The sequence below is a fragment of the Benincasa hispida genome, chromosome 7 (genome assembly GCF_027475165.1).
Source record: "Benincasa hispida cultivar pf3 chromosome 7, pf3_genome.v1.1, whole genome shotgun sequence".
Taxonomy (NCBI): Eukaryota; Viridiplantae; Streptophyta; class Magnoliopsida; order Cucurbitales; family Cucurbitaceae; genus Benincasa; species Benincasa hispida.
Window position 1 is genome coordinate 59,735,960 of NC_143484.1, and position 21,906 is coordinate 59,757,865.

General features: G+C 35.2%; 2 protein-coding genes and 1 pseudogene across 2 annotated transcripts; all 3 read right to left on the reverse strand.

Annotated features, from left to right (window-relative positions):
* Positions 1-341: 341 nt before the first annotated feature.
* LOC150035301 (uncharacterized) lies at positions 342-5,844 on the reverse strand (annotated as a pseudogene).
* Positions 5,845-6,649: 805 nt separating this feature from the next.
* On the reverse strand, positions 6,650-9,305 carry KCR2 (beta-ketoacyl reductase 2). The gene is made up of 3 exons (XM_039036214.2): positions 8,046-9,305; positions 7,161-7,230; positions 6,650-7,081 (listed from the first exon to the last, which is right to left on the reverse strand). Exons 1-3 carry the CDS (start codon positions 8,693-8,695, stop codon positions 6,809-6,811), a joined length of 993 nt encoding a protein of 330 aa, XP_038892142.1. The 5' UTR covers positions 8,696-9,305; the 3' UTR covers positions 6,650-6,808.
* Positions 9,306-9,329: 24 nt separating this feature from the next.
* On the reverse strand, positions 9,330-14,984 carry RGS1 (REGULATOR OF G-PROTEIN SIGNALING 1). Its single transcript, XM_039036213.2, has 11 exons — positions 14,650-14,984; positions 13,965-14,085; positions 13,810-13,870; positions 13,615-13,699; positions 13,439-13,512; positions 12,974-13,165; positions 12,206-12,294; positions 11,786-12,024; positions 11,231-11,355; positions 10,295-10,416; positions 9,330-10,203 (listed from the first exon to the last, which is right to left on the reverse strand). The coding sequence occupies exons 1-11, from the start codon at positions 14,724-14,726 to the stop codon at positions 9,994-9,996; spliced, it is 1,395 nt and encodes a 464-aa protein (XP_038892141.1). The 5' UTR covers positions 14,727-14,984; the 3' UTR covers positions 9,330-9,993.
* Positions 14,985-21,906: the final 6,922 nt, after the last annotated feature.

Here is a 21,906-nt window from a genome sequence, read left to right on the forward strand (position 1 = left end):
GGGCATCCTGTTACCTGGAAACATTTCTCTATCTGAATTAACCACGCCTTTAGATCTGTAGGGTCAATAGTACCCTCAAATGTAGTGGCACTTAGTGCCTTCATCCTCTCAATGCCATACTTTTTCTCAAGATCTATATGTATAGATCCTATGCTAGCTACCAGCCTCTGAGCAATCCTATCGGAGACTCCCCTCCATCTGAGGATCTGCTCTAACGTGAGGGGTACTAGACTCTCCCTCCAATGTAGCTTTCTATATTACTAGTTTTCTAATAGGATCCTGATCCCTTCAAGCTATGGAAGCTCTGATAGGGTCACGATCCCTTTTAGCCATCTGCCAAGTCAGTCAGTCACCTTCTCAAGCCTTGGTTCCTGTAACACATACATTATTAGGCTCATAACATCATTCACATGCCCCTAGTCTAATGCATGATTCTATTTCCCAAAAATCTTATGCTCTGATACCAACTTATCACACCCTTTCTTGAATTACCCTCCTAATCTGAGAAGAAGTGTGAAAATAGTAATTGCTAACCCTTTTATGACAAACTACCAACATACTTCCATGAACCAATGCCCTTGGTACCTGATAAACAATTTATATCTTAGAACATACCATTACCACATAGTCAACACAACTTAAACATATAGATTCTCGTACAACAGAACTCTTATTCACATATATTATAGTTAAAGGGTCTAGTAAATCTATTTACAACAACCATAAAAACTCTACCCTGAATTCCCTTAGTACGAACATAAAACTCAAGCTTAACAAAGACATGATGAGCCATCTAAACATAAAATCCTCTTCATTCTTGAGAAGTGACTGACTGACAGGACTGCTAGGCCTCGGGATGTCGACTGCTACCTAGGGAGGAAAACATTAAAAAAGGTGAGCTAAAAACGTCCAGTGAGTGACTTCTTTTAAATAAATCATACTTTCATAACTTATGATATGAACATGTTTAGAACAAAACATTTACATTCACATTCTAGGGTTTGAAAATAAAAATTTAAAAATATAAAATCATAGCACGGAAAACCCTAGATTAAAGCTCATCATCATTTCCTGTAAAATTTCTTTACTCCTTTGCCTGAATATGTGGGAGAGCCCTTTTGCTTAACCCCTAATAACCTTAGTTGAGAGAAAGCCTTTTTCTCGATCTCATCAACGTCAATAGCATAGATCTTACGTGCACGTAGAACTGAGTAGGATCTTACTTACCTTATCATACCTTCGGTACCAATGCTCAGAAGTAGGTTTTACATATCAAACATACATGTTAACATCATAAAACAACATACTTATCATGGTTAGGTAGTTAGAAAATAACTCATTCTAATATTAAACATGGCATAAAACTTAATTGGAATACATGGAAGTTACAGTAAAAACTATCTTTAAATCATCAACATGCATTCATATTCGACTCTCATTACTTAAAACATGCATTGGAACATCAAGATAAAAGTAACTAGCTTGATGTCTTAACTAGCTTCAAATGTCGTAACTAGCTTACCTTAGAATCTCAGCCTTTGATTCTTCTCCACAACTTGTAATTACCAATTCCTTTCAACTCGTCTACATAACCTAAGATCTTGAACACTTGAAGAATTTCCTCAACCTCTAGCTCAATTCCATGGGAAATCTTCTCCCAGTAGCTTTGAATTAGCTTCCTCATAACTCAAGCTTCAAATCAATGGTAACTCTTTTTCCTTAGCACCATTAAAATGCCCAAACTGAACTCTACACTTCAAACTTCCTTATATACTCAGCCTGCATGCTGACTAAACTTCCTTAAGTTGACAGCTGGTGCACTAACTTCTTATCATGGCTTCTAAACACACCACTTAGCCCACTAATCAGGTGATTAAGTTAAATGCTTAAGTCCTTTACCAACACCCAAGTTGGCGTCCCAACTTGTCTTCCTCCTCAGTCGATGCATACCTCAGCTAACACCATACACCCTTGTTCACACGTCGCTAGCCAACACATACGTTGGCTTTACACTTAGACACTCGTGCTTAGACCAGCTGCTCATAAACATCTCCCTTATCTTCTAATATGCCTCAGCGTCTACCATGCTTTCACCTAGGTAGACTTAACTGCCCGCATACTATCCATCCTAGGCCTTCACTGGCCTCTAAAGGCCCTTGACGCACACCTTCTGTTATACTTAGCTAATTTCTACACTTAGGCTCTTAAGCTTACAGACGCTCATGTGCTCCTCACTTCTATGTTTTTTATTCTCTTCTAAGTGTTAGCTTTCTTATCTTGCCTGAGAGCACAACTTCTAGCACTTAGGCAAATTCCTACTTCCCTTTCAACTTGGCGTCGCACCTACCTTCGCCTGTCTTAGCTTCCCCAAATTTTGTCTAAGTGATGACTGCTCTTTACTACCCGAGAACACTCCATTTCAAGACTTAGAAAGTTTTTTCTCATCTTTACCTCACAAGCATACTCATTATAACTTCCGTATTATTTTCACTATGAAAAATTGTTAGGGTTAATGCCCTAAATCTCGTAAGGTCCTATAGTTTCTAATTTTATTGTACAAACATTTTATTTATGTAATAAAATATGTGATGTTTTATTTCAAAATTAATTGCATTAATCACAGACAGGTTATTTTGTAGCTTAGACATGTATGTAGAGACATACAGGTGGATCATGTGTAAGTGATAACCTAAATAGTCTATAGTAGATGGATAAGACTGAATACCTTATCCTGGTGACACTACGAGTATGGCTCATTTTGTGGATGTTACAATTGTTGTAAAGCGCTACAAATGATCTGATTTTGATCATTCATGTGCAAACATGTAAGCATGGATATTCTATACAAAGGAGTTTGTATAAGACCGGACCACGAAATGTTTAATCTCATTATATGACGTCGTTTATAATAAAGACTTACATTCCACCAAGATGACCATGGGTAACATGACCTGAATCTTGAGTGAGTTGTGAACTCATGCTTATGAAGGCAGTCCTTTAATTTGTATAGGTGACCGTGGCTAGATCGTTGACTCAACAAGCCTACCATTTTGGGGATTCGTCTGATTGGGAGCTTGTAATAGAGTTACACAAGAAGGAATTCACTCATTCCCCAATGTCGGGGTAAGTAGATAAATTTCTCCCTTAAGAGCTGATTCCAGGGCTTAAACAATGTGATGCCACACCCTCTCCTGGCTCGAGAGGGGTTTAGTCATAGTTGGACTATGATTTATTGTTCATTAGAGGGATCAGTGGTACTTAAGGAGTTAGATGTAACTATAGAGGCAAAACGGTAATTTTGGCCTAGCTGTACTTACGAGAAATTTATGAAGGGTCATCGTACTATTGACTGGTTATATCCAATGGACACAGAAATATATCTGTAGTGTGAAGAGTGTAGCTATTGGCCTATAGTGGATTGTTCGACAATTAACGGATGGTGAACAATTTAATTAAAGGAGTTTAATTAATAATTCACGTACTGTTGGAGCTTCAAGCTATAGGTCCATGAGGTCCGCTCTGTAGCTCAACGAGAATTAATAAGAATCAATTTTCGGATTAATTTGAATTGTTCAAATTAATTGAGAGAATTAATTATATGATATAATTAATTCAATCTAATTATATACAATATAATTACTATAATGTATTTGATACATTATAATATAAGGATTATTTGAGAAGAAATAAATATTTGAGTATAATTCAAATATTAATTATATGAATTTGATTCACATAATTAAATTTAATATGAATGAGATTTATATTAAATGTCATTGGTGAGAGAATAGAAACTATAGGTTATATTGTATAGAAACTATAGGTTATGTATTATATTTTATATAACATATAGTTTAATATATATTGTATGATAAGGTAGTTATCATATAAATATATTAAATTGATTGATGAAAATAAATTAATTTATTTTAATTTATTTTAAAAATCATTTTGGGAGGAAGTTGAACTCCCCCTATTTTCTCTCTATTACGTGATAGTGAGATAGAAGAGAGTTGTTCTTCTTCCTAGTGTAGTTTCACAAACTGATGAGAGATCCACGTAAAAGTTCTGAAAAAAATCGGAATCCATCACTTCCTCCTCATCTCTCTCAAAATCCCTCTCTTCTAATATAGTTAGAGTCCATAAAACTCCTGGATTCTCATCTAGAGAATAAAGAAGTGTGGTGTCCTCATTGACGTTTAGAGGGTTCGAGTTTGTACGTGATAAGATTCGAAGAAGGAATCTCATGAAGAAAGGTTCTTTAAGGGTAAGGTTTCTTAAACTTTTTTTTTCCTTTTATGTATTCTATGTCTTATAGCATGTTGCAATTATCTTTTAAATGCATAATCTGTATGTTTTTTGCTGTAAAATTTATGTTTTGTAAATTTTGGATTTGGGTCAGATCCCATGTTCCGCTCAAGGACCTTCAACAGTTCTTTCACAAATATTATAACTACTTAATTACAAGAATTAAAAGGCATAATAGGGTAATTAAGCTCGTAATTAAGGGGACTTAGATATGATTAACTAGTAGAACAGGTTTAGGGATTTACATTATTAATTTAAATTTTATCCTTCCAGAAAAAATAATATTTGCTTTTCTAAAACCTTCAATCAAGTTTGCAGAACATGGTATTGTATTTACTTTTGCTTTGAGCATTGTTATTTTGGAAAAGTATTTTTTATTTGTAAGTATTGTGTGTGTCATTGCACTATCTATTAGACATAGACCTTCTTTACTCATTTTTTAATCACCCAACATATGAAAATGATCCATGTTTCTTCATTAAAAGAAAATAATTATAATAAGAAAAAACAACACTTAAAATATACAAAAGTTAACATTTACTTAAAAAAATGAAGATAGATAAAAGAAAACAACATTAAGTCTAAATATTCTCAAAGTCAAAAGAAACACTTTATGTTCCATCAACCGTGTCAATCTTCTCTTCAAGGTTTGCTTCTACCTTTTCCCTTAGGGAGGCTTGATAGAAATCAACTAAGTGTTTTGACATATGACGGTACGTGACCAATGCCCAGTCATTCCGCATCGAAAACATTTAATTTCAACACTCTTTGAACTCTTACCTTGTAGAATTTTTCTTTTATGATCATCATTTTATGTGGTTCTTTTGAAATTTGAATGATTAGAACGACCACCATGAAAATAATAATTATTTCTTCCTCTACTATGATCACAACCTCGACCATGACCACAATCTCGACCATAATTATTAACATTCACAACATTCACTTCAGGGAGCGGTGTTGTTCCAATTGGTCGAGATTTGTGGTTCTTTATCAATAATTCATTATTTTGTTCGGTCATGAGAAAACATGAAATTAGTTCAGAATATTGTTTAAAACCTCTCTCTCGATATTGTTGCTGCAAGAGCATATTCAAGACGTGAAATGTAGAAAATGTCTTATCTAACATATCAATATCAATAATTTTCTCTCCACATAACAACAATTTTGAATTGATTTTAAATAATGCAGAATTGTAATCACTTACTGATTTAAAATCTTATAGTCAATGTATCCACTCATAACGAGCTTTAGGAAGAATAACTATTTTTTATGATTATACTTTTCTTTCAAATTTTCCCACAAGATACGAAGATCTTTTATTTTAAGATTCTCCATTTTCAATCCCTCGTGGAGATGATGACGAAGAAAAATCATAGTTTTTGTTTTGTCTTGATTAGATGTCGTATTTTCTTCTTTAATTGTTTCTCCCAAGTTCATAACATCCAGGTGGATTTTGGCATCGAACACCCATGACAAATACTTATTATCATTAATATTAAGAACTGCGCATTCTAATTTCGTAAGGTTTGTCATGACAATACTATCACAAAACATTGTATTTATATTAGAAATTTAATATTGTACTAAATATGCAAAAAAAAATTATTAATTATAATAAAAAGATAAAGACGACCTTCTTTAGCAATGGAAGCGACAAGATCTCGTACTGATAACATCTTGTGAAATTGAGGGGCACAACGAAGCATAATATGAACACGGATATGGAGAAAATATAATATAATAATATATAAATATAATAATAAATATAATATAATATAATATAATAATAAACTAAAATTATAATAAATGGATAATATGAAAATTTGAGTGAAATTTTGATGTGAAATAACTCACCAATATGTGTGCTTTTTCAAGATCTACCAAATGCCACTATTTATTGGCAAAGTGACAAGTAAGATATAGTCTTACATGGACACCAAATATGAATAACTACACGGCACATTGACAACATGAAGATTGACATGACTTTTAGAACGCTAAGCATTAGACATCTATTTTTATAATATTTATAATATATACCATAGTTTTAGATTATTCTCTTTCATAATATTAGGTGGGTAGAGATTCAAAATTACAACTTTAAGAAATTGAAATCCAAAGATCAATTTACATATATATATATATATATATATATATATAAACTTGAAATCCAATGATCATTACATATTTTTCCCACGTATTAGAAATTAAGGGACAAAAGTCTATAAATATTTTTTTAATTCATCAATTGCAAGAGTGAAAAATGAGTTATCAGCTTTTAGGGTGGTGGTTGTTCTCGGATTATGTTTGAATTGACGCGAAAGTCAATACTCGGCAATAATAAAAATAACAAGAAGACCATATCATATCACCTTATTGAACAACTCATCAAATCAATGAGTATGATAATACATTTACTATTTCATCATATCATGTTGTAAATTGTAAATTGTAATACAATAGTAACCTTCACAGAATTGCTTTTTCTCCAAGTCCTTCAATCTTGTTTGCAATCTTCAATCCCTTTCATGGCGTCGGATCCCCTCCTCTGCAAGCCAATGGACAACCGCCAGGCGTCAAGCGTCGCCTCGGGAAGCAGGCAAGCGAAACACCATTGGAGCGAGTGAGCCCAGTAAGGGGTGCACCGTGGCTCGTATCCAATTCTGCGAATTGAAGCTTTCACGTAGTCATCAGCCGATGGAATGAACAGCGACGCTCTACTCACCGACGCCACTCTCGACGCCATTTCGGTTGCCACATACAATGGCACCTGGATTATTTATTTCACAAAAAAAAATTCAGCTCTGAGCCTGAGTTTTGTAACAAAAGGGAGTTCTTGTTTTACCAACCTGACATTGCACATCAATTCCCCAATCTTTGTATTCCACGTGTAGAGATCTTGAGAGTTGGTCTACATACCTGAAAAAGAAAGAAAAAGAAAAAAGAAAAAAGAACCTGATTCTGTCATCAACATAATCAGAAAAGTGAAGGTTTTTAACTTATAAGTGGAAGTTGGGAATCCATTTGTGGATGGAAAAATGAGTTTGGGTTTCATTAAATATGTATTGCTGCAGAAGCAAAAGAAGCTGATTTTACAGATAACTTTTGCCCACAGCATTTTCTTTAAACATAAATCAATCCCACTGCCGAAACCTTTTCAACTGTACCTGTACCTTTTTAAATCTCAAAATGCAGAGGAAAAGTCAATAGTTTCTCAAAAATTAATTAGGAACTATGGAAGAAGGGAACATGGAATTGATAGACTAAAATGGGAGGCCTCAATGAAATAAGCTTTGAAAACAAATGTGTTTTAGGCCTTTTGCTTATGTCACCCATGAACGAGATCTCATGGGAGCGTTAGGCTCTCGCACGCGTTTTGGAATCAAATGGGTACTTTCACATGTGGCTGATGTCAATAGAAGATCATTTTCATACATTTTTTAATTTTGGGCCAAATTTTAGTGGGACTCTTAAAAGGGGGTCATCCGTACAAATTTCCCAAGAAGACATGGCAATTACTAAGGCATGGGGTTGGTGACGGAGGAACATCTCAGTAAACAGTTCTTTTAGGAAGAGAGAGAGAGAGATGGACCTTTCCCCTCAAACTTTCTTGATTTTCTTTTCCACTTTCTCCCCACCATGATTATGAAGTACCTTTAACTTACGGTAAAAGAAGAAGAACAACAACATGAACAAGAAAATAAATTAAGAACGTTGGGAACTTGATTACATACGCTTTTGTAGCAGCATAGATTGCATAGAGCGGATGAGAAGGAACAATAACAGCAGCTCCAGAGCCAATATTCACAATAGCACCTTTGTTCTTCTTAATCATCTTCGGCAAAACAGCTTTGGTAACCCAAGTAGTACCCTTCACATTCACTTTAAAAACATTCATCCAAACTTTCTCATCCACTTCATGGAAAAAGCTGGCGTTTGGATATGTAATCCCCACGTTGTTTATTAGAATCCCGACGTCCAAATCTTCAATCACCTCCTTAATCTCTGCAATACCAGCACTAATATCGTCGTCTGTAAAGTCCAATTCAATGATCTTTACCTTTGTATCAGGAAACTCGGATTGGATATCCTTAGAAACTGCCTTAAGTTTGGTGGAGCTTCTGCTCACCAGTATAACGTTGAGCCCGGCTCTGGCCAGCTGATAGGCAAACGACTTTCCAATGCCGTCAGTGGCACCGGTGATTACTCCCCAAGAGCCATAGTACCTCAGATCCTTGGAGGGTCTGAGAAAGGCTCGGAAGACCCATTGGACAACAGTGCTGGAGTGCCGGAGAATGGTGAAGAAACCAAGCAAGGAGAGGATGAGAAGCCAAACGGGCTGAGTAGAGAGTACCAGAAAGAATGTCTCTTTCATTTTGTGCATGATTTGTTTTCTTCTCCTTTTATCTTCCTTGCCTTCATCTCATTTTCATGGCTATAACTGATTACTTAATAAGGAGAGAGAGAGAGTAAAGAGAATAGAGAAATGAAACTTGGCTTGTTGCCTACCTCATGTGAATGGTCATTTTCTTTTGTTTGTTGGTGGAAGTTTATACGTATTTCTTCAATCAAAACAAGAAAAAAAGCTTTAATTTGTATGGATGCTAAAGGGGGCTTAATTCCAAGAATAATGTGATATTTTTTTTTTTTTTTTAAACCCTAAAAAAAAGGTAAAAAATATGGCAGTGGTGATTTTTTTTTTTTAAAAAAAAAACAATGTTGTTCAGAAAATAAATTTGTGATTTAAGATTCACTCGAAAACTATTGATAAATTTGGGGTAGTTTGGTATTTAAGAAAATTGTGTACTTGGTACACGATTTCATGATTCACCTCATGTGCCACCAAGATGGCCAACTGTACAAGACACAGATGAATGGTGAAATAAGAGAGAAAACTAACACAGAGATTTCTTCCTTAATAGGCTTTTTTTTTTAAAAAAAATTATGACTGTACCGTCGGAGTAATTTCTTTGGAGCTGAAGCTTTTATCAAATTTGTACTTCAAACAACATTTGAGATGCATCAAACTTACAGAACTATATATTATATAATATATGGACTTAATGACAACAGTGGTGAAATAAAGTTAAAAGATAACTTTAGAAAATTTATGATCTGTCTTAAATTTTGTACCTAAAAGTTGGAGGGTTCTTGAAAAACTATATGGGTCTAGTTCGTGATTCAGCCTGTCCAGCTGTCCATTTTCAGTGCTTTATTTCATCAAAAGTTACCATTTTTTCCTGCAAGATGAAAGCGCCGATGCCATTACTCCTTATAGGCAGGACCACTAGATTATCGAATTCAAGATGATAATTCTGCATCCTCCGGGGACATTAATTGCTCACAGTTCATCCCCTCATTTACCATTTACATCTTGGAGGCCATAACTCATAAAGAAGATAAACTTTTATTTTATTTCTTCAAAAGATGATAACAATCACATGATTTATCTGCCCCCTTCGCTGCCCTATCAATTCTTCAATTCTGAGCTTGCCTTGTTGACGTAGAGGGATTAATGACAAACAATTTTTTGTCCTCCCAACTTCTTGCCATTTCTCTTTCTTTGGACCCATCTGAGTGAGCCAGAATGAAGGAAATAATTTCAGCTACGAATCAATTAATAAACTTGAGATGTAAAGGCAGCTACAACAAGGGATGTGTAGAATTCAAATCTTAGGCACTTTAATGGTCTGAGTCGTGAGTACTATCATGGCCAGAGCCCTTTGGAAATTGCTCTTGGTGGAAAGGATCATCCGCGCCTTGTACAGAACTCAATCTAGGAGAGAGGTTCCAACTTGCCATCTGTTCAAGGTCTCGCCCATTCGATCTCATACTCGTTTCTTCTTTTAACTTCAGAAAGAACATTGATGACCAGAAATCTTTTGCCAAATTCTTCAAGGAAAATAACAGGACAAAATACAGAGATGTGATGAAATTGAAATGAGTAAAAACTGAAAGTGAGAAGGGCAATAAAAATATTTACCATTTTTATCAACTGTATCAGCTCATTTAGTGCATTATTAAAGAGATTGGGATCAGCCAGATCGAAAGTCGTCAATATCTCTTGACGGCATCGGTGAGAAATGTTCACCTCCATTGTTGCACCTGTTGGATGAATGAAATATGCCGCTTTGAATAAAAACAGAGCTCACTTGTGTTCATACGTGAAAAAGCATAAACAAAATTGATTCAAATCCTGCCAACTTGAGCACATTAAAAGGAAGTTTAATCCCAGAACATGGAAACTAAGAGTTATGTTATTTTCTTTTCTCACCGTGTCTTCCGTTTTTTGGTCCTTGAAACCGGTGCTAAGCTAAAAGGCTGGTTATACAACAGGGGGAAAGTTATTGGTCGCTTATATTTTTCATACAAAATTTGATAATTAATAACCAACTTATACATTATAACTGTTAAGACTTAATCACCAGTTACCTTCATGCTTGTTGATCGTTCCTTCCCCACATGAAAGAGGACAAAGCAAGCAATCACGCGTTTATGTTTTTATATAATGATAAGGACCAAATGTGAAAGCATAATGCCGATTTTTTTCTTTTCTTGAAAAAAGGTTAAAGGAGTTTGAATCACTTGAAAATAAATGACATCGAAGTGATAATACAGTGACATTATGAGACTAGGTAGGAAACAAACGCTAGTGGGGAGCATGTACTCTATAGACTGCACTAACTGTATTTCACATTATAATTGAGACCATAATGACCAAAACATTAAAGATTATATTTACCAAAGAAAGTGATTTTTAAGCCAACTGTCCCTGGTTCAAAAAGGAGTTACTTTTTTTTTATGCGGTCCAATCAGTATAAAAACTTCTACTCTACTCACAAGAATACATTAGAATGAAACTTAAGGCTGAAAAAGAGCATGACTGATTAAGTTTCAAGGATATATCAAATGCCCGAACCTGGTGTAATGTAGTTGTCAATTATATGTCTTGCCATATAGATTCTTCTCACAGGGTCGTCCAAAGGCAGTTTTCCTAGCTCATGCACTTCATCATAAAAGTGCACGTTCTCCCCAGCTAAGCAACTGCAATTGGGAAGGGGGGAAAAGTATGGTAATATGGTAAAATAACAAGTAATTAAAGCCTCCAAATTGTTCTAGAGACCTTGGAGAGTTGCATGGGAAGAAGTTGCAAGGAAGCAGATAACCGAACAAAGCCAACATATGTTGAATATCCCAAAACGCATAAAAATATAAGTAAAAAAAAGTGGACACTCCTTGAGCCAAAAGCTTGACACAAACTCCCACCAATGATATCAGCCTCTATCACCACCTCTTCCCTATACATATATAAACCTTGGATACTAATAAATCCCAAAAACAAAGTCAAAGCCAACAAACCACTCAATCATAGCACATATTCAAACAAATTAACTACTGATAGCATCTTCTAGTTGAATCTTCAACATTGTTCTCTCTCTCTCTCTCGGAGACAAATACAGGAATAATTAAATACCTGTCGGCAAAAGCCATGAAAGACCGACGAAATCTTTTGTTCAGAAGTAATTTCTCCAGTGGTTCATTAGGATCTATGGCTGTTTCTGGTTCCGTTCGTAGTAACAATCCACTGTCTGGTATGCCCAGAGCATGACCCATTGAGTCATATTCAAGTGCTTCCCTTTTTCTCAAACTGATTTGAGAAAGCAGTGGTTGTGAGCTTGAGATAGAGAAGAAGGTCAGCACAAGAATACTTGCCTGTGAAACATGCCAGGGAAATGTTAGGTAAATGGGCATAAGTCCGAAAAATGACTCAGATTACAAATGAACTATTGATACCGTCAAATATTTCAAAGCAAGGTCCCAAAACATATATTCATATTTGCTGCCTAGCCCACTAGGGGAACAAAAAAAGAGAAAAGCAGCACGGAAGCCATACCGTGACTAATAGCAGAAATCTAGAGGCAACCTGGAGTCCTAAGATCTCCTCATGGATTTCATTAGTGATATAGGCAGAAACCCAAAGTCCTAGAAGAACAAAGAACAAGTGAATAATTAATCCCAAATTTTGAGTCCTACAGTATCTATGCAAACATATTTACTTCAGACTGTAGAGCTTACCAGTTGATAAAATGGACAGAAAATTTTTCTTTCCATAAATTAGTTTGTGATACTAAAAGATGATCGTCAACGATATAGATCGCAAGGTAACTACGAACAGAATGCCACTACAAAAGTTCAAAGAGGTGACAAGTATTTTTAAAGTGTGACATGCAGTAAATCAAAATCATCCTCGAGATCTAGGTTTTATGTGCAATTTTTATTTTTCATTATTATACTGTTAAAAAATGTTCTTTTTTAAGGTAAACAATTAAACATGTAAAAAGGCTTTTGAAAGATTGCATTAAAGATGGAGGTTTTTTCGGAGGAGATTGTAATTTCAATTCAATATGTTTAAACTAAAACAGCAAATAATCCTGTTACCTTAACCAAAACCCTTAGTTTCCAGTCTATCTTAGCATAAATTGAAGCTAATGAAAAAAAAAAAATCCCCATAAAAATTTTTCACGAATTACTTTGATCCTTTTTAACTGGCACCTATTAAGTTTTTGTCTTCCATCAGTTGAGATTTGGCAAACAAAAAATAAAATTTTATCTGCATCATATACTATGCTCATCAAAGAAAAACATCAGAGGCCTGGCTTACCAATTGAAGATGCGGAGACTATTATTCCCTTCCACAGATCTCTAAGCTCATCGAATCTGAACTCTATATGACGAACAGCCCATGTAAGTACAATCAAAGTACCAACATATAGGATATGAAGAGACATGATTGGAATAGTCCACTGAGGCCCCATGTGGCACCTATAATTTAGAGGCTTCTTGACACTGATAACTGCAGAAGAAAATGAAAAATTCTTGTTAAAACTCTCTTCAGAAGTAACAAAAAAAATATGTATATAGTAACAAAAAAAATATGTATATATATATATATATATATATATATATATATATATATATATCTTGAACTGGTAATACCTCATGTATAAAACATATTGAGGAAGATAAAGTATTGTCATCAAGTAAGTGAAAGAAGTTGATATTTCGTGCATATTGGTTTTAAATTAAGTTCATTATTTCAGTGTTCAAATAATTCGTGGACTCTCACATGTAGCCCCAGAAATCCACGGCACTAGAATTAGTGGAAGGAAGATGTATGTTTTGATGGGTGGTAGACGCCGCCTGAAAATCAAAAATCAAATCCAAAAGAACATTAGGAAGGGGGGAGTATAGCAGAATATCTGAGCTTTCTAGTCCTCTATTCCATAAACTAAGTTTACTTACCTTACAAAAATGTAATATAGTTGGAAGGTTTGTGTTATCCGACTGCTCAGCAGCAAACCAAATCCAAGGGGACCTTCAACCCACACTAGAGCAAGAAATGGAAAATAAAATTTGGGAAGAAAGTAATAACAAATATTTGAGAACTCTATTTGATAGGAAGTTTCTAAATTCTAATGATGACAAAAGTATGGAAACCTGCCCAAATATAGCAAGACCTCCACCGCTGCCTCTTGAATTTAAGAAAACTAACAGATATCTGAACAGAGAGACAGAAAGGTGGCATAAATTACACCTCAAATCGTAAAATGGAAAAAAGAATAAACAGTAATATAAATTGTTCCATAGCCTACCACAATTGAAAGCAGAAGATTGAGGCTAGCAAAAACTTGAATTACTGGAATCCAAAAGCGGCTGCCTTTGGGAAGAGGAAGCTTGTAAATCACATATGGTAATATTGACCGAAAGATCAGCCTGAATAGCAAGAAAGTAGAATATCAAACAGATAAACTAACAATAAATCAACAAGAGCAAAAGTGGGATGAGCTTAGCCTTCAAATACCAACTAGCTCAGTTCTAAAAGATAATACTGCATAGCCCCACTCGTTAACAACGAAGAGGAATCAATTCTCTAACAACAAGTTGCAGATGCTTTCCATTTCTTACAAAGAAAATGACGTTCCACGTAAACGAACTAAAACTCAACTCATCCAAGAAACGATAGAAGTTGGAGTAAGAGAGAGATATAATCAACTCAGCTTCGAATTAAAACGATCAACAAGTAAAAGAAGCAACTCAAACAGGCCAGGATTCACTACAACACTCTCAACTCCGTTGAAGAGCAGAGTGTAGTAGGAGCAAACAAAAGAACTCATACACACATAACAGACTGAGAAAAATGAGCCAAATCGTTGGATCGTTTGAAGTTAAAGGAGAACAACAACCAAATTTAAGCATTAGGTCAGAGAATCAACAAGCAAATCACTTCATAACTAGCAGAAGCGAGAATAGATTAAAGAGCAGAAGAAAGAAACTCACAAAGTCATACAAAGTGCAGCAAAAGCAATTGCGATGTAATCGCTGGGGCAGCCACCGTCGACGGCACAGCGCGCCATTTTGCTTCTCCTTTTGCATCCGTTCAGATAAATAGCCTTCTTCTTTGATGCAACGAATCAATAACTTGAAGAAACCATTCTGATTCGTGAGAAATTCTTGATATAGTCAGTTGATTTTCAATCAATCAATCAATCAATCAATCCTCCATTTTCCAATAATCGATTGATGATTGTTCTTGTTAGGGTCGTCTTCCTTTTCACTTTTCAGAGTTCACTGCCACGTTAGTATCGAAGTTTGACTGAAAGCTTATATTGTCCGAATATTCAAACTCATTTTATTGACTAAATTGGCGATAGTGTGCTGACGAGTCTTGCTCTAGACGACATGTCGTCCAGCATTTATTGAAACTCAAAGATTCTCTCTCTCTCTCTCTCTTTCTTTTTTCCATTTAATTTTGTATCATAACATTGGGATGGTGCATGAATTTAGCAAATACTATCAGCAAGTACACATTTTGTTACATCATCTACAATATTTATAAAATCTTAATTTTGTTCCAACATATTAATATTTTCAATTACATTCTTGACATTGAAATTTCCCCCTTTATAGTAATATTGACATTAAATAATGAAATTATTATGCTATAAAATTCGAGTCTGGTAAATAGTGACCTAAAATAATAGGAAAAAATGAAATATGTCCTACCCTTATGTGATATAATTGATATTATGTATGAGATACATTATTTGGAGGAATTGATATAAATATGATTTATATCAAGTACCATAAAATAGAAAAAGAACTATAGTTTATATGTTTCATAAGATGAAATATTAAAACTATAGGTTATAAATATAATATGATAAGTTGGTTATCATATTTATTTATAATTATTAATTATATGATAATTAATTCTTTTTCTCTAATAACGATTGAGTTGGAGGTTATTGGAAGTTTTATGGTAATCGTGAGATAAAAGGAAATTTTTTTTCCTAATTTAGAAGTTAATTCATTCGAAAAGTTCTCACTGAGACAAGCTATCAAGTGAAAGAGTTTCACTAAGCGATAACATTGATAAAAACTAAACGATCGTGCAGAGTTGACTATATGATAGTCATTCAGATGATCGTAGCTACACAATTGAGTAGCAAAGCCTATGTGATAGGCTTCAGTTTACTAAACGATCGAGCACATCGCCTATGCGATAGACTAGCTTTTTATCTCCCACTTGCTCGATCATCTACTCGATCGTAGACCTCTAGTCTCTTCCTCAAGCCAAAATCATACAAAGCCCACAACTCCTGGATTCTCACACTGAGAATACCAAGGTAACTATTGTGGTAGTGTCTTTACTCAGTTTGTGAATTGAGTTGAACTCGATTGGGTTCGAGGTGTTGTTGGTTGTTCGTGTTGTTCATGTGGTGATCGTTGCGTTCGAGCGTTGTTGTCTGTGAACGCTGATAACTTGTAGAAATACAAGTTATTTATACTGCTTTATTTAGATATTGCGGCCAAAAGGAAGGAAAGTTGCATCAATTGTATGGAAATTAACTAAGAAATACAAGAATTATAAATTGTCGTCAATACACCCACTGACACCATTGCGATGGTAGAAAAGAATATTTCAAGTCTGTTTTGCAAGAAATCAAGTTACCGTATGCGTTCATGGCTTAAGATAAAAAAGAACAACGCATCTACGTCGCATTGCACCAATCATTCAGAAATGAATAGACGATCAACGCAATGACGGCGCATACGACAATCGATCAAGAGCTAAGTGATCAATGCAACTTTAACCGCATGTAGTAATAAAAAAACAACACCGCATGCGGGCAAACGATCGAAGATGCAAAAGAGCAACGCAATTGCGGAGGATCCAGAACGTGTACAGCTGACCGTTGTGCATTTCTGACGGGATTGATTGCATAACAGAAGGAATATTCACTCCACCATTTCCGGAATTTCCATAACAATAAAGTGGGGTCCACACTGCAGAGAGTCAAAGCTGAGCCTATAAATAGCCTATGAAATTCTATGAGAAAATATACTTGATACGAGCATATTTTGATATTTTGTATATTGAGAGAGACTGGTCTTAGTGCTGATCGGAGAAGATTCGGGAAGATTTAAGAGACAAGGCCGAAAGGTGAGTCTCAGGGTAAATCTTTTCTATCCCCGCCGTGAAGCTCTGTACCAAGGTCACTCCTACCTGACAAGCAAGCCTAAGAGGGACACTCTTCCTTCCATTCACTCCATTCGCGGGCAAGTAAATCCACCGTCCAGATCTGTGTCAAGACGTTGGCACTCTTCTGTATTTGTTTCTATCTCTTATCATCAATTGTATCCATCTTCTTAAATCTCTATCATTCACACCATGTATCAGATGCTAAATATTAGTATTGAATGTCATGATCATTTTCATCTCCATCTTTCTGTCTATTTCCATTCCTCCATTAATCGCTTTCTCCATGATGTTTTCTTACTCCCTTGTTAATTAGAATGAATTAAACAAGTAAATTAATATGTGCTAAAGAAATAAAAAAATGTTTAGCTAAATCATGCTAGACGGCATCTTCACCTATGAGAGCAGAAGTGAAGATGCCATTTTGCCTGTCGAGAGAAGGTTAGAAGAATGCGTTAACTAAAGTGAGAAGTACTTCTAGAGATGGAAGCAACCTTGTGTTCATTACGTTCATCCTTGTTTCACTACAGAGATGTGAGAACACGACCGATCACCGAGAGGTGTACGCCAAGGGAAAGCTGAACCGTAGTTATATCTTTAACGCAATTAATGAACTTACGATGTTTATATTAATTAACCTTTCTATCTCTGTTTCATACATAAAGACTTGCCACCACATAACACGACCCTTTGTATAATCTTCACAGTCAGTCTCAATCTCAGTATCATGTAACAGTATCCTGTATCTTGTATCATAATAGCTTAGGTTTACTTTTATCGCATTTTATTTTATTATCGCAATTTTACTTTACCGCATATTTTACTTTACCACAATTTTAAATACCTGTATAAACCAATCTTTTATTAATTGAAAAACCCTCGGTCACATATATCACGAACGTAACGCATTAACTATGCAATCCCTATGTTCGACCTCGGATCACTCCGAGAAACTTGCGGTGAAATTATACTTGGTTTCAATGCAAGGAAACTTGTGACAACGCATAGCATACTACAAGCATTCCATTAATAACGCATACATCTAGAAGTAGTATCACATTACATTACACACATTATGCGCTTACAAGTTTATAGACTTATATCATGCATCATATATCGTAGTGCATGTGCTTAAAATAGAAACAATAAATTTTATGGTTACAGACGCATTGTAGATTATTCGAGGGGTTTTTGAAGAATGGTTCTTCAAAGGTACGTATACTCTATCCCTTGACTTATGTGGTAGCATGTTGTAAGTTCTGTACATGCATGACCTGTTAGTTTCCGTTTAAGACTGTAATTGTTTGTATTCAATTGAATGAAATTTGGAACGATCTCTTCTGTTGCTCATGGAAATCCTCGTGTTTGATTTCCTTCAGAGAGAATCTAAATGAAAAAAGTTGTTGCAATAATCAAGATGTATTTGTCAATGAATGTTGCTAGTCGTATAGCCGATGAGACTATCGTAGTGAAGTGGATGGAAGTGCTTACAAACAAGTATGAGAACCCATTTGCCAATAGTAAGGCTTGTCTTCTAAAGAAGTATTTTTATATGCAATGTTTGAGGATGTTTTTGTAAATTTCTATGTTAATGAGGTTACCACTTTAATTAATCAGTTAAGATCTGTTAAGATAGAATTTACTAATCAAGTGTATGCTATTCAATTATTGATGTCTTTACCTGATAGTTGGGAGACCATGAAAACTGTAGTGTCTAATTCAATAAGGGATAGTTTTCAGGGATTTGTGATTTAACTACATCTAAAGAAATTTGTAGGAAAGATAGTAGTAAAGAATCTACTGTAGGTTCAACTTTAATGGTGGCTAAAGGTAAAGGCAAGATGGACTCTGAAAACGATGGGTTGAGTAGCAGTAATAAAAAGTGGAAGAATAGGAATAAGGAGATAAAGTATTTTTACTGTCGCAAGAAAGATCACTTCAAAAATCAGTGTAGGAAATCAGAAGATGATCATAAAAGAAAACATGAGGTAAATTTGATTGAAGTCGGAGAAGTAACAATAAATCTGGTTGAAATTGATGAAGAAATAATTAATGATGTCTATGCCTGTGGTGAGAGTTACACAAAAAGTAGTAGCTACTCATCTGAATGGACAATTGATACAACACATAACTTCAGATAGAAGTCTATTCCCACTTTTCACATCAGGACATCGTGGTCTAGTGAGAATGAGGAATGATAGAGTTTCCAAGATTGTCGTGTTGGGGTTAATGCCCTAAAATCTTGTGTCTTGTAGTTTGTAAACAGTTTGTATGAACACTTGTGTTGTTAATATATGATATTTACTTCACAAACCAATAAACATAAAATCTCTGGTTATCTGGATGTGACTCAAGCATGTATGTGGTGACATACAAGTGGATCATGTCTTGAGTGATAACCAAAATGGTCTGTAGTATATGGATATAGGAGGGAAACCTTATCCTGGTAACGCTACGAATGCGGCCCGCTTTGTGGAATGGTCAGAAGTGTTGTGACTTGTCACAGATGGTCTGATCTTGACCATTCGTGTTGGCAACATGCGAACAGGGGCATCCTCTACAAAGAGTTTGTATAAGACCTGACCACGAAGTGTTAACGTCTCATTATATAACACCGTTCATGACAGAGACTTCACTTCACTAGGATGATTGATAACGGTCAGAAATGCACGTTATTACAGCGCAAAGTTATAAAACAATGCAGGATTGTGTTGATCAAAATATACAATATTGCGTCCAAAAGCATTAAATTCACAACACAGCCGATTGAGCAAAAATGAGTGGATGGTTAGAAACACCAACATATACAAAGGATTAGTAATGGAGATTTTCACAATTATCCAAAAAAAGGACATTTTTGCAAAATGCATAATATAAAAAGAATTCGAACTGGGGCTTTAAGTTTGTAGAAATGATCAGGCAGTACTCCCCACGATTCCGATCCAGGGTATACGCCTATCCACCCATTAAATCAATGACTATCGGAAATGAAATAATCCCTTATTTAGTAAGTCCCCTTTTTCTCAGAAAGAAGAATAGGAACGAAAAAAAAATGGAAAGAATCTAATTACAACAACAACAAAAAAAAGAGATCTTTTTTATTGTTTCTTATCTCCATTCCTATATGAATTTCTTTCCTATCTCCTTATCATAGAGATAGAATTCATGAACTAAAACTAATGGAATAGCCAATTTTTTTTTTTTTTGTAATTGAAAACGATGGGTTATTGATAACTGTGTTATCGTAAAAGTCTAAGGTTTGAAAAAAAAAATAGACGGCACTAGTATATTTAAAAAAAATCTTGTTTTTTTTAACATGAAGAAATAAAGAAGCCATTGCAATTGCTGGAAATACTAGGCCCATTAAAGGCACAAAAATAGAGGGTAAGGTGATGAGAGTTGTCATAGAATAGATACCTCGACTTAATATTTGTACCTGTTATTTATTGTTATATTAATTGTTATATTAATAGTTTACCTGTTATTTATTGATTGTTATAAAAGGTATCTTATAATTATACTAATTCATATATAATTATACTAAGTACTATATACGTTACAATTGCATGTGTCTATCGCATTAAAACAGTTAATTTATGTATTTTTGTGTAGAATATGCGTTGACGCAAGGCAAAAAATGCGATCCAAAGAAATCAACAGCTGAGCGCATTAAGAGATTCCGTTGATGCAAGGCTATGCGAGCACTCGTGAATATCTGCTCAAGAAGGTTGCCGCATAAAGCCGACGCATCTTGGTGGGCGCATCTGGGTGAAAAGCGTAATAAATCATAATAGGACAAAAAGCTTATGACGGTCGATTCTAAATTAAGTTGAAAAGCTATTAACGAACTACTATAGTAAGTACACTCAACTTTTCGGTGACAAATATTCGGCGCATCAGACAGAGAATTAATGCCATCCCATCAGTACAATCATAAGAGAGAAGAAGCCTTTCACCCCGAAGCTCTATAAATACCAGAGGCCGCCTTCAGTAAAAGAGTTCGTTCGATTAGATAATTTTCTCCATAGATAGAAATAGCCTTGTTCATAGTTTCTAATACAAGGTGGAGCGAGAGAAGGGAAGAAATGCCAGAAGATCACCCTTGTTAGCTCGAGAGAGAACCCAGGAGGCGTGGAAAAACAAAGAGAGGGCCGACTCTTGCGAGAGCAAGATTATCTTTTAAGCAGAGTAGAGAAGAACAATGTAAAAGCCTTGGGAAGCAAGAGATTGCTACCAGGCTCTTTATTCTCATTCTGCATTGTCATTCTATATTTCGATTATATATCTATAAAATGGAACTTGCTTATCTACATCTGTTCACTCTCTTAAAAGCATGCATGAGTAGTTAAATCTATCGAATGGGTTGAGAAGAACGTAGCTAACATAACCTAGGATCTTCATTGCATGCGATCATCTTGTTTTATGTTACGCCCATCACCCTTTTAGAGCTACTCGAGAGAGAGTCTAAAGAAAGAACCTTAGACTTGAGAGAGCTAGGTTAGAATCTAGACTCGAGAGAGCAAGATTAGATCTGCATAAGCAAGAGACAAAGACTTAGAGATAACTCTTGTTTGTCAACATGCATTGCATGCACCCTAGAGATAGGTTATGGTATTATGCGATCGCCTTGTATGTGTGTGTGTCAATCGTCATCGCATAGACAAGAATAGAGGCTTATGTGTAAGTCCTATAGACATCATCGCATATATCGCATGCGTTCTAAATCTAGAAGTCGTATCATTTGCGTTGAGAGATTATTTGCTATTGTATGTGTGTAGCATTATCGCATAACATGAACACAATCCTACGAAGTGTTAGCTGAACCCCTTCTCAACCCGTTCCCCCGCATATTCATCGCATCTTCCGTATTATCAACTCTTTTCTTAACTCTGTCGCATAAATTTTATACTGTAAACAACAACCCAACAACTCTTTGATTTATTAGTTACCGCAAAGTAATCTAAAAATTATTGCTGCATATTGTTTTTCTTAGTCCTTGAGTTCGACCATGGGCTTACCAGGAAACTCGGTAGGATTTATACTTGGGTTCTGCT

Bases quoted from the DNA above. Each gene is read 5' to 3' on its own strand.
- KCR2 (XM_039036214.2), bottom strand. From the start codon at position 8,695: ATGCACAAAATGAAAGAGACATTCTTTCTGGTACTCTCTACTCAGCCC. The intron at 7,231-8,045 runs GTATGTAATCAA...TTTCTTTTTCAG, and splicing joins ATCTATGCTGCTACAAAAGC to GTATGTAGACCAACTCTCAA. The intron at 7,082-7,160 runs GTTGGTAAAACA...TAAATAATCCAG, and splicing joins GAATTGATGTGCAATGTCAG to GTGCCATTGTATGTGGCAAC.
- RGS1 (XM_039036213.2), bottom strand. From the start codon at position 14,726: ATGGCGCGCTGTGCCGTCGACGGTGGCTGCCCCAGCGATTACATCGCA. The intron at 13,871-13,964 runs GTAGGCTATGGA...CTCTCTGTTCAG, and splicing joins ATCTTCTGCTTTCAATTGTG to ATATCTGTTAGTTTTCTTAA. The intron at 12,025-12,205 runs GTATGGCTTCCG...CATGTTTCACAG, and splicing joins GATTTCTGCTATTAGTCACG to GCAAGTATTCTTGTGCTGAC.